This window comes from Crotalus tigris, unplaced genomic scaffold (genome assembly GCF_016545835.1).
Source record: "Crotalus tigris isolate CLP2741 ecotype Arizona unplaced genomic scaffold, ASM1654583v1 scf7180000017753.6788120, whole genome shotgun sequence".
NCBI classification, from domain to species: domain Eukaryota; kingdom Metazoa; phylum Chordata; class Lepidosauria; order Squamata; family Viperidae; genus Crotalus; species Crotalus tigris.
In genome coordinates, this window is record NW_024096615.1 from 5,950,452 (window position 1) to 5,963,233 (window position 12,782).

At 42.8% G+C, this 12,782-nt stretch overlaps 1 protein-coding gene across 3 annotated transcripts in view; it reads left to right on the top strand.

Annotated features, from left to right (window-relative positions):
• DLG5 (discs large MAGUK scaffold protein 5) overlaps nucleotides 1-12,782 on the top strand; it is an 88,727-nt gene that overhangs the window by 24,573 nt on the left and 51,372 nt on the right. For 2 of the 3 annotated variants that reach the window (XM_039340795.1, XM_039340794.1), the window contains exons 2-6: nucleotides 2,763-2,831; nucleotides 6,329-6,500; nucleotides 7,827-7,970; nucleotides 9,108-9,291; nucleotides 12,333-12,592. In XM_039340795.1, the coding sequence (XP_039196729.1) occupies nucleotides 2,763-2,831; nucleotides 6,329-6,500; nucleotides 7,827-7,970; nucleotides 9,108-9,291; nucleotides 12,333-12,592 (829 nt within the window). The remainder of the gene's footprint in view (nucleotides 1-2,762; nucleotides 2,832-6,328; nucleotides 6,501-7,826; nucleotides 7,971-9,107; nucleotides 9,292-12,332; nucleotides 12,593-12,782) is intronic. The other variant, XM_039340797.1, reaches the window with a different exon arrangement.

Sequence of the window (12,782 nt, forward strand, 5' to 3'; positions counted from 1 at the left end):
TATTCTTTCTAACGTCATTTGTAGATCCACTTTGAGTGTCAGATAAAACTTGTTCCATTTCTGCCAAAACCTTTTTTTTGGGGGGCAGGGGGACACAGTCTATCCAAAGAAGCAAATATCACGAATGGCAATGTTGATATTAGTATCCGGTTCCATTTTTTTCAAAAATATCCTTCGGTATTTCAAATTTTATCACACTTTGTACCATTCTGTAGCTTTTTATCCTATTTATGCATTCTTTTCCTTTCGTGAAAGCCTTTGGTTCCCTCTAGTGTCTACTTCTTAAAACTGTTAAGGCTTTTATGCGTTAGGAAAAAAAAAATTAGGAACAAGCTGACTTTCCCACGGGAAGGACTCTTTATAATTAATTCCAAAATCTCATTTAAAAATTCATCTGGAGCCTTAATCTGTCGGTAGCTTTCTAAAAGCAAAGTCTTAATTGGCTTTTTTTTTTCCTGTTTATTTCATTTTTTAAAAAAAGTTTTTTTAAGATGGTACTTAAAATTTTCTTTCATTTAGGAGGGAAGGCAGACCTGCTGACCGAACGGTTTCTAGTAACTGAAAAGAAGTTAATAAGCAACCTCCGAAGGAGATTAGAAAAGGAAGTACAGACTGTCCTTGACTTACTGAGTCCCAAATTTTCTGTTGCTAAGCGAGACATTTGTTGAGTGAGTTTTGCCTCATTTTACGAACATATCTCGCCACAGATGCTAAGGGAATCACTGCAATTGTTAGTCACCCGGTGGTTAAGTGAATCCGAATTCTTCCCCGTTGACTTTGCATGTCGGAAGGACACAAAAGAGGATCACACACGTGACCCACCCCAGGACATAGTGCAACCATCGTAACTACGAGTCGGTTGCCAAGGGCCTGAATTTTGATCACCTGACCACGGGGATGCTGCAGTGGTTGTAAGCATGAAAAACGGATGATAAATCACATTTTCCCACATCGTTGCGACTTCAGACAGTCGCTAAATGAATGGCTGCGTGCCAAGGACAACCTCTGTGTGAACGGAGTATCCCTTTTTTAAAGGTTGCTGAGCATAATTTGAGCAAGAAGCAATCTGGAATTAAGGAGAGAGTTCCTGACAGTGAGGACAATTAACCAGTGGAACAGTTTGCCACCTGAAATTGTGGAGGTTTTTAAGAAGAGCATAGACAGTCACTTGTCTGAGGTGGTACAGGTTCTCCTGCTTGAGCAGGGGGCTGGACTAGAAGACCTCCAAGGTCCCTTCCAGATTCTATTCTATTCTATTCTATTCTATATTCTACCCTACTCTACTCTACTCTACTCTATATTCTGTTCTGCTCTGCTTCTGTTCTGTTCTATTCATAGGCGTTTGAATAAAGATATCCTAGATCCATTTTTATTCAAATAATCACCGCAACCAGCATTTTTTGGCTTTTTAAAATTAGGCAACCATTTGAGGTTCATGACAGAACAACAGTCTTTCACTTAATTACTTTCAGTTGAATATGTTAATGTCTTCCCTAAATTTCTGAGTCTTAATTTCTCTGCCACCTGTTAATGCTCCGTATGTTATTTTTTCGCCTTTGTCTGCCACCAGCTGCTTGTTTTCTAAGTTGCTCTGTGACTGTGACTAGACATAATTAAGGGGAAAAGAGACCTCTTTTCTTAATACTCTTAGTATTTTGTGAATACATCAGTGGAAAGCTTTCAGAGAGGAAACCCATGGAGCAGAGCTAGACTGTTAACCAGTCAGTGGACTGGAGATGTGAAAATATATGAAAATCGGCCAGAGATTGCTATCACGCCTATGAAGAAGAGGGTTGCAAACAAATCTGTGTTTGGTTCAGTTTTCCTCCAAACTACATAAATCTCATACATAACTAAATAGGATAGGATAGGATGGGATGGGATGGGATGGGATGGGATAGAATGGACTAGAATAGAATAGAGTAGAATAGAGTAGAATGCAGAATAGATTAGAATGCAGAATAGAGTAGAGTAGAATAGAACAGAACAGAACAGAATAGAATAGGACAGAATAGACTAGACTAGACTAGAATAGAATAGAATAGAATAGAATAGAATAGAATAGAATAGAATAGAATAGCGTAGAATGTAGAATAGATTAGAATGCAGAATAGATTAGAATGCAGAATAAGAGTAGAACAGAACAGAACAGAACACAATAGAATAGAACAGAATAGGACAGACTAGACTAGACTAGAATAGAATAGAATAGAATAGAATAGAATAGCGTAGAATGTAGAATAGATTAGAATGCAGAATAGAGTAGAATAGAACAGAACAGAACAGAATAGAATAAAATAGAACAGAACAGAACAGAATAGGACAGACTAGACTAGACTAGACTAGACTAGACTAGACTAGAATAGAATAGAATAGAATAGAATAGAATAGCGTAGAATGTAGAATAAATTAGAATGCAGAACAGATTAGAATGCAGAATAGAGTAGAGTAGGATAGGATAGGATAGGACAGGACAGGACAGAACAGAACAACAGGACAGAACAGAATAGAATAGAATAGCTAGGTCCTGTATCAATCAACTTCATGGCAATCATTCAAATTCCTATTTGAAACTTATTCTTGCTCTTGATCAGCTTCCCTGCTTGGAGAAGCCTACTGCTTTCATTGGGAACCTAACTACAAAATTACAGGGCAAATGGCTCAGGAAAACAGGGAGATGGTATAGGAATCGGATAAGAGAGAAGTGCAGCACGGTAGAGTTAATAGCCCTTATATCGCCTTTTTTTCCCCCCTTTCTCCAGGATCAACGTATAGCGTTCTTTCTATAATGCCTTCGGACTCTGAAAGCAGTAGTTCTCTCAGCAGTACGGGTAAGTAAAGATTTGCCTCTTTGGTTATTTGGTTTGGTTATTTGGTTTGAATATGGGAATGTTCTCACTCAAAATCTATGCTTAGAATGCAAACTTTAGGGTTTGTTCCTTGATTTTCATTTGGACCAAGATTCGGAGAGTAACCTATGAAACCTCTGTTTTGCTTGGCGACTCTTAAGCCAGTAAAGGAACTAGCTTGACTGCATATTTCCTTTTCACAAAAGTGCTTGGGTTTCGTTTGTCCAAAAGTGCCTTTTTCAGGACTTTCTTGTTTTTCTTTGATGATTTTTTGCTTCTCATCTAAGAAGCTTCTTCAGCTCTGACTGGAGGGTGGGGAATGGAAGGATTTATACTCCTTGCAGACAGCTGGTCATTTGCCTTCTTTTAAAGAATCCTTGAGGCCACCTGGAGGTTTACCTGTATCCTCAGGGTCACCTGAGTGGTGCAAATGTGTGTGGAGCCTTCTTGGCTGCAGGATGTGTCCCTTCCCTGTTGGAGACAGGCGCAGGCTGTTGGGGACGAGTCTGTGTTGTCTGCATCGCTAACTGAAGCGCAGATGGTTCCTGTAGTCTGCAATGTTTTCTGGAAATCCGTTCATGCTCCCGCACCCTTCGAAGGGGGTTCATCCCAAAGTGCATGGCTAAAGGAAGTTCTCAACCAGGATCTGGATGACTGAGGACTTCCTTAGACATTTAGATTTCATTTCCTATAGACTGTTTCATTAATTATACAGTTTCCAGCAAGCTTTATGCTAGGCAAGTGCTCTAAATAGTGCACAAAGCTTAGCCGTGCATGATTAAGTAGGTGCCCACTTGGGTTTTATTTTCGGAATCTGGTTTTAATTCTAGGGAGGCTCGGAAAAAAATTTATGCGTCTGGGGCAAAGTCCGGAAAACGGATCTGTCTGAGACCCTCGTGGGAGCAATTTCCACACAGCTGAAATCTTGCAGCTTGTCCCGTGTTCAAAACAGGGAATCCTGGAGACCGTCCCTTCCCCACCACCCTTTAAAGGTGGCGAATGAGAGCAGAAGAAGCATTTGCACCCATATAAATAAGAGATTGTGTTTAATATGTAGCAGTCACTGAATACTAGTTAGCTTTTCTTGCAATAAAGGAACAGTTTCAGGACTCTGGCCAGGCTGTTTTCTTGGTTGCAAGTCAGGCTTGTGGGAAAGCTGTTGTTGTGTCTGCTGCAAAAGATACAGGCTTCGGTCAGTGAGATAATCTTTCAATAAATAAAAACATCGGTTCCTCCTGAGCTTTTGAGGAGCGGCTGGCATTTGTTTTGCACGGCCAGCCCATATGGTTTAAATCACATTTCTGCCGGTCTTTTTAGCCCAGTAAGATGAACAGTGCCTTTAAAAAAAGAGAAAAGAACTTCTGTTGTTTATTTAAAAGTGAACTCCATGGAGGTTTGACTGTCATCATAACAACCACTCTTCAAAGATCATTCTCTCTTTCTGCCAATCAAAAATCCTTCCTTCCTTCTTTCCTTCCTTCTTTCCTTCCTTCCTTCCTTCCTTTTCCTTCCTTCCTTCCTTCCTTCCTTCCTTCCTTCCTTCCTTCCTTCCTTCCTTCCTTCCTTCCTCCCTCCCTCCCTCCCTTGCCAGTCTGTCTTCCTTCCTTCCTTCCTTCCTTCCTTCCTTCCTTCCTTCCTTCCTTCCTTCCTTCCTTCCTTCCTCCCTCCCTCCCTCCCTCCCTCCCTCCCTCCCTCCCCCCTCCCCACTCTTCCTTCCTTCCAAAAATTTCCACAAACTGTACTGTAAAAAAAACCTGTGGAATTGTCATAAGAACGTTTGCTCTTTTTTTTTTTTTGAGGGAAAAAGTGTCCTTTGACACTTCCACTGTTGTCCAGGAAAATGAACTGTAAATGCAGTCTGATTAATCATAATCGGAGGCATAAAGCAGGATCAGATCAGCAGAAGAAATAACTAAAAGATTTTCTCTAAAGACTGTGGAGTATCTGGGATTGACTCCCACTACCAGATTACTCTCTTCCGAGCTTGCTGTGCTGAATTTGTTTTGCATCATTTGCTGCAAAAATGTTCTTAGCCTTTTGACATTTTTCTGGAACTTACCAGGATATTAAAACGTTGGGTGTTCAGGATAGTCAGATAATCAGCCATTTTGAATTTTAGCAACAAGTTTTTGAAGCATACTTGGAGGGATGAGATGGGTTGAATTAGGAATGGAGGCAGATATCCGAAAGTGTGAAATAATGACAGTTGTGCGTTTGGGTGAAAATAGAAATCCTTTAGCTGGTGATACAGGTAGTCCTTGAGTTATGTTCCTTTGTGACTTATGACCGATTTTTACACTTAACGACCATTGCAGGATCCCCACAGTCGCATGATTGAAATTCGGATGCTTGGCAACTGGTTCATACTTACGACCGTTGCTGTGTCCCTGGGTCATGTGGTCCCTGCAGTAAAGTCAGGTGAAATCCGAGAGCCCCACGCAAAGCTCAAAGCAATTCCTCCGTTTCCCCCAAGGTTGTTTTGAGAACGCTGAGGTGCTAGGCAGATAACAAGGCACCCTCAGGGCACGTTGGCCTTGAAGTCAGGCTGGAACTGGCTGGGAGAGAATCTGCTCAGTCTCGGAAGACAGTCCCCCTCCCTAATTCCCCAGCGGTTACAGCAAAAGCGAAAGCGTGTGAAGGAAATCAGCAAACATTCCTCCACACACACCCTCCCTTTCCACAGAATGGCAGAACATGCTGGTGGACCTGACCCTGGGTCCTCGTTTGACCGACCTCAGAAGGACGGAAGGCTAAGTTAACCTTGAGCCGGTCAGGATCGAACTGCTGGCAGTGGACAGAGTTGGCCTGCAATACTGCATTCTAACCACTGCGCCACCACGGCTCTACTAACTAATTGCACACACCCAGATCTACAACAGAGCTCTTTCAACAGCTTCCCCCAAATGCCTGGAGGGAAAGGCAAATCCTGATGTTTTTCTGGGAATTCACCAGGATTAGGAGTTGTTCATGTCTTCAGGGATTACGCTTCTTAAGTCTCATTGGGTTACATTTTTTTCACCCAGGAGACCCCGAGCATGCCCAGTCTGGTGGAACGGGAGAAACCATATGGCTGACAACCAGGTAGTCCTTGACTTATGATGCCAATAGAGTCCACCATTTCCATTTGTAGACAAGACGGTTGTTCAATGAGCTTTGCTCCATTTTACGACCTTGTTAAGTTATAAGCTGGTTGTTAAGTGAATCCAGCTTCCCCCATTGACTTTGCTTGTCAGAAAGTCGCAGATGGTGGATCTCGTGACCCTGGGACACTGCGACCGTCATAAATACAGGCTAGTTGCCAAACACCTGATTTTTGATCACGTGACCACGGGGGTGCTGCAACGGTCGTAAGTGGAGAAAATGGTTGTAAGCCAATTTTTTTCACTGACTAAACCGAGGACTGTCTCTGTCTTGAAAACGTTTCTTCTAACCCTCATAATTCCGCTTCCGTGTTGTTGTTGTTTTTGGCTTGGTCACAGGCACAACCGGCAAGGCCTCGGCGTCTCCCCCTCCTGCCCCGGTGGAGGTGAGGCAGATGAATGAAAAAGTGGAGACCATCCTGTTTCAGCTTCGCCAAGTGACCCGCGAGCGGGACGACCTGCGCAAACGCCTCGCCCTGTCCTCCCCGGGGTCAACCTTTGATGACTGCAGGTGAGAGGAGAAAGGGGAGAAAGCTGAGATTTGTCTCAAGTCTGAAACTTTGGCGGCTTTGCAGAAGCCCTGAATGCTCCTACACTGGAGGCTTTCAAGAAGGGACGGGACAGCCATTTGTCTGAAATGGTCTAGGGTTTCCTGCCTGAGCAGGGGGTTGGACTAGATGACCTCCAAGGTCCCTTCCAACTTTATTCTTATTATGGATCATCGCACAGTCAGCCAGATGTTCAGACTGGATTTGGCATTTTGTCTACCTATCGAGTCCTTACCCAGGACCTGGGATAGGCAGATGTGGATGTTTGACGGTATCACAGATATCATTGCAGGATGGAAGCGGTTCCTAGTAAGGCCGTCTTTTGCAATTGACTAATGGCGAATTTGTCAATGCCAATGGTGTTCAAGTGGTGCTCCAGTTGTTTTGGGATTGCACCCAAGGAGCCTATCACTATTGGTACTACCCTTGCTTGCTTTTGCCATAGTCTTTCTATTTCTATTTGTAGGTCTTTGTATTTTATTATCTTCTCCAGTTCTTTCTCTTCTATTCTGCTTTCTCCAAGCACTGCCACGTCCACTATCCAGACTTTTTTTGTCTTTCTTATCGACAATTGTTAAGTCCGGGGTGTTGTGTTGCAGGTGCTTTTCTGTTTGAATTCTGAAGTCCCAGAGCAGTTTAATTTTATCATTTTCTATGACTTTCTTCTTCTTCTTCTTCTTCTTCTTCTTCTTCTTCTTCTTCTTCTTCTTCTTCTTCTTCTTCTTCTTCTTCGTCTTCTTCTTCTTCTTCTTCTTCTTCTTCTTCTTCTTCTTCTTCTTCTTCTTCTTCTTCTTCTTCTTCTTCTTCTTCTTCTCCTCCTCCTCCTCCTCCTCCTCCTCCTCCTCTTCTTCTTCTTCTTCTTCTTCTTCTTCCTTCTTCTTCTTCTTCTTCTTCTTCTTCTTCTTCTTCTTCTTCTTCTTCTTCTTCTCCTTCTCCTTCTCCTTCTCCTTCTCCTTCTCCTTCTTCTCCTTCTCCTTCTTCTTAAGTCACCCGTGGCAAGTTGGCTGTGGTGAGTTGTCATAGACCCCTCTCACCAACACTCACAGGGCAAGCCACTAGAATATAAACTGAGAACAAACCCCACTCCCTTTTGGCACTGATGGTGTTACCTAGTTGGGTCATGAAACGTCTGCAAGAAAAAAGCAAGCTCAGCTACAAATATTCTCTTTGGTTGGTTGTGGCCTAGAGCTGAACATTTAAAAGAAACTGGTGATGAATCCCTTGCATACTGTTGACCAAACTCCCCAAGGATTCTTCAGCTTACTCGCATGAGCCTCTCTTTCCGGTAGGCCTAACCCCAAACCAAACCACGATTATGAAAGACTGAAGGTACAGTGTATGAAGGCAATGTCAGATCTACAGTCACTACAGAACCAACACACCAAGACACTAATCAGATGTGAAGAAGCTGCCAAGGAAGCTGATTTCTACCAGTGAGTAAAAGTACACACCAGTAACCCTTTTTTCTTTGCATTGAATAGATTCTCTTAGAGTTGGAAATACTAACTTTCTTATACTCAGTCTGGATCATAATTTAGTCCAGGGAGTTGTTTTTGGTCTTCTTCTTCTTCTTCTTCTTCTTCTTCTTCTTCTTCTTCTTCTTCTTCTTCTTCTTCTTCTTCTTCTTCTTCTTCTTCTTCTTCTTCTTCTTCTTCTTCTTCTTCTCTTCTTCTTCTTTTCTTCTCTTCTTCTTCTTCTTCTTTTCTTCTCTTCTTCTTCTTCTTTTCTTCTCTTCTTCTTTTCTTCTTCTTCTTCTTCTTCTTCTTCTCTTCTTCTTCTTCTTCTTCTTCTTCTTCTTCTTCTTCTTCTTCTTCTTCTTCTTCTTCTTCTTCCTTCCCCTTCTTTCTCCTTCTTTCCTCTCCTCCTCCTCCTCCTTCCCCTTCCTCCTTCTCCCCCTTCCTCCTTCTCCCCCTTCCTCCCTCCCTCCTTCTTCTTCTTCTTCTTCTTCTCTCTTCTCTTCTTCTTCTTCTTCTTCTTCTTCTTCCCCCTTCCCCTTCCCTTTCTCCTCTCCTTCCTCCTCCTCCTCCTCCTCCTCCTCCTTCCCCTTCTCCCCCTTCCTCCTCTCTTCTCCTCCTCCGCCTCTCTCTTCTCTTCTTCTTCTTTTCTTCTTCTCTTCTTCTTCTTCTTCTTCTTCTTCTTCTTCTTCTTCTTCTTCTCTCTTCTTCTTCTTCTTCCCCCCTTCCCCTCCTCCTCCTCTTCTTCCTCCTCCTCCCTTATTCCTTCTTCTCCTCTCCTCCCCCTCCTCCTTTTTTCTTCTTCCTCCTCCTCTTCCTCCTCTTCCTTCTCCTTCTCCTCCTCTTCTCAAAATTGCATTGGCCTGTCCATGAACAGTAAAAAAAAGTTAATCTTGATTTGAAATTTTTGCTCTTTTTCATGTCCAAATACTTGATGGCCCTTAAAGCCTTTTCCCTGTATTTCAGCAGAGGGAGAAGGCCAGCCGTGGGAATCGCTCCTTCACTCTCTCCTTTAAAAGTCACTTTTGGTTTTTTTTGTTTCATTTCCAAGGAGCGAAAGGCCAGGGAGCGTTTTTCCTCCGGCCTTACTTGTGTTGCCTTTCTCTCCTGCCCCAGTACGTTACACAGCCGCCTGCTAGGCGACCAGTCCCAGCTGAAGGAAGACGTGGACACCTTGAAGAGGAAGAACAGCCAGTTTGTGCGGGAGCACAATCACCTCCAGCAGTTGTGTGAGGAAATGAAGAGGCTTCACGAGGAGGACCAGAAGGAAATAACAAACTTACGCAGCCAACAGCAGCAGGTATTCCTTCCCCTGATATTTTTTTTAATTAGGATTTTTCATTTAGTGACTGTTTGAAGTTAACAACAGCACTGGAAAAAAACTGACTTAGGGACATTTTTCCACATTACGACCGTTGCAGCATCCCCACGGTCACGTGATCAAAAATCAGATGTCTGGCAACTGTCTCTTATTTATGACGGTCGCTGTGTCCCCGGGGGGGGGGAGATCACATGATCCCCTTTTGTGATCTTCTGGCAAGCAAAGCCAATGGGGAATCGCAATTCGCCCCTTCGGTGGTGAGTCAAGGATGACCAGTGATTTCCATAGGAAAGGGGGATTACTTTTTGTTCACAGTTAAAATATGACATTAATGCCTTAGCAGCACTTTTCATTGAATTAGCGTTTTGCTTGCATTCCATCATTCCTGATGGCTTTTCGGCTGTGATTTTTGCAGAATTTAGGCACTCTAGTTACATTTTTCCCAATCTGAGCAATTTATGTGTTTCCATTTATAAACTTTTTGGTCATAAAAGGGCCAAGTTTGAAAATCCCTGCCCTATCTAGATTGAACAGTAATTCAAACTGATGAGCTCTTTTTTGCTACATTAATTATAATGGAATAACAGAGTTGGAAGGGACCTTGGAGGTCATCTAGTGCAACCCCCTGCTCAAACAGAAGACCCTAGACCAAGGGTAGGCAACCTTGGCTCTTTTATAATTCGTGGACTTCAACTCCCAGAATTCCTCAGCCGGCATGGCTCAGCTTGGAAACCTCTCCCTTTCCCCTCAGCATAGCTGACTCAGGAATTCTGGGAGTTGAAGTCCATGAGTCATAAAGGAGCCAAGGTTGCCTATCCCTGCCCTAGACCATTTCAGACAAATGGCTGTCCAGTCTCTTCTTAAAAACTTCCAGTGTTGGAGCATTCACAACTTCTGGAGGCAGGTTGTTCCACTGGTTAATTGTTCTCACCGTGAGGAAGTTTCTCCTTAGTTCTAGGTTGCTTCTCTCCTCAATGAGTTTCCATCCGTTGCTTCTTCTCCTGCCTTCAGGCGCTTTGGAGAACAGCTTGACTCCCTCTTCTTTGGGGCAGCCCCTCAAATATTGGATTGTTGTTCATAGTTGTGAATGAAAAAGACTTCCTAAATTGTGATGATTTTGTACTGAAAAGTCTCTTGATACGTTATATATGTCAGGCCCCCAGAGAATGGATAATCTGCAACTCGGTTTGAGGAAAGAGGGAACACGCCAAAGCAAAACCTGCTCTTTATGGGGGGGGGGGAAATGTCTGTATATAACTTGGGAGGTTCCTCCTATTATCCTCCCAAAATTGCTATTCTTACAAGCTCAGCAATTTTCAAACAGGAAGGTATGGGAAGCAATAAATGGCTATTTCCTTGTAGTCTGACCCTTTTAGAAGCTGCAGCTGTTGCAGAATTTGGTGGCCCCTTTTTAGAATGGAGAGCTGTCTTAAGCGTGTGAGGAGGAAACACAGGAGTGACATAAATAAATGTACATAGCAAGCAAGCAAGCAAGCAAGCAGGCTGTTTGTCCTGGTTAACCATTTGCTTCTAAAGCCACTTCAAAGAGAAGGGAGCTTGAGCAGGGCAGGAAATATATACCACATCTGGAAAACAAAGCAAGGCAAGGAAAAATAAATTCAGTTAAAAAAAAAACTGGCCTGAAACTTCAGGAATATTTTTCCCAGCCCTGCCCAACTTCATTTTTGATCCATTCAGGCTCAAAATGACCTGCTCTTTAAACAAATTCAAGCAGAAATACTTTCCATATGCACAACGTATCACACAGTAAGGCAAGCACAAACACAGTGTGACTTCTAAGGGGGTCTAGATGTTGACCAGTGTTGCAAATCATTTGGTGTTTTGCCTTGTTTTCTTGGCTGTCCTTGGTTCTCTAGAATCTTCTAAAATGTCAGAGTTCAAGCATAGCCATGTGTTTTCTATCCTCCTTCTTCAGACTCCAAATTTTCTTTTCCACCTGCCTTTTTTTTTTGTTTTGAATGTTACAGCACTTTAGCATTTTTTTTACGTTAATGCGTAAGGCGTCTGTTCATATGGAAATGAGGTTTTTGAAACAATGCCTTAAGAAACAAAGAGAATGCTCAACTTTTCACTGTGCAGAGAATGATTGAATCTACCTTTAAATTGCATTGAGACAAGGTATTCATGATTGTTGGAATGGAATAGAGAATAGAATAGAGAATAGAATAGAAAGGAAGGGAAGGGAAGGGAGAGGAGAGGAGAAGAGAAGAGAATGGGAAGGGACCTTGGAGGTCTTCTAGTCCAACCCCCTGCTCAGGCAGGGAACCCTATACCATTTAAGACAAAGACTTGTCCAATCTGTTCTTAAAAGCCTCCAGTGTTGAAGCATTCACAACCTCTGGAGGTAAGTTGTCCCACTGTTCACTTGTTCTAACCGTCAGGAAGTTTCTCCTTAGTTCCAGGTTGCTTCTCTCCTTGCTTAGTTTCCATCCGTTGCTTTTTGTCCTGCCTTCAGGTGCTTTGGAGAATAGCTTGACTCCCTCTTCTTTGGAGCAACCCCTGAGATATTGGAACACAGCTATCATGTCACCCCCCTAGTCCTTTTCTTCATTAAACTAAACATACCCAATTCCAGCAACCGTTCTTCATGTGTTTCAGCCTCCAGTCCCCTGATCATCTTTGTTGCTCTTCTCTGCACTCTTTCTAGAGTCTCAACATCTTTTTTACACCATAGTGACTAAAAATGGATGGATGGATGGATGGATGGATAGATAGATAGATAACCTTTATTGTCATTTTTTATTGTGAGCACAATGGCACACATTAAAAATGAAAGTTGCTTGCTCTCAAAGTATACACATACATAACACACATTTAAACATACTATATACTACATATGTATAGACCTACACCCTTACATATAAGTAACATATAATGGATGCAGTATCCCAAGTGTGGCTACAAAAACTCACTGGGCTTTCCTGGGCTTAAAATAAGACTGAGATGTGTCTCACTTTTGCTACAAAGCTTTGTTCAAAGTCTTTTTCCCCTTCGTGTAGGTTATGAAGCAGAATGGGTCATCGGAGATCTTGAATAAACTCTACGATACAGCCATGGATAAGCTAGAAGTTGTGAAGAAGGACTACGATGCACTAAGAAAGCGGTACAATGAAAAAATAGCCAGTCACAATAGTGATCTGAGCCGGTTAGAGCAGATCGAAGAAGAAAACAAATGTCTCCAGAAACAGATGGACATGTTGATGAAGCAGCGGGACACAGCCATCCACTTCCAGCAGCAATGTTCTACTTCTCTGAGAAGGTAAATATCCGCTTCCCCAACGGGGTCTTCTAAATCAGAGCTCCTTCAGTAGAAGCATCTTAACTCGATTCTCTCTTTCAACTTCCTTGGTGGTGCTTACAGTCTCTCAGGACCAAAGTAGACGTAACGGAACCAGCCTCATTGGTATCTAGGGAGGTTCTCCATCATCCAAGTCCTGGTTGTCCCGAAG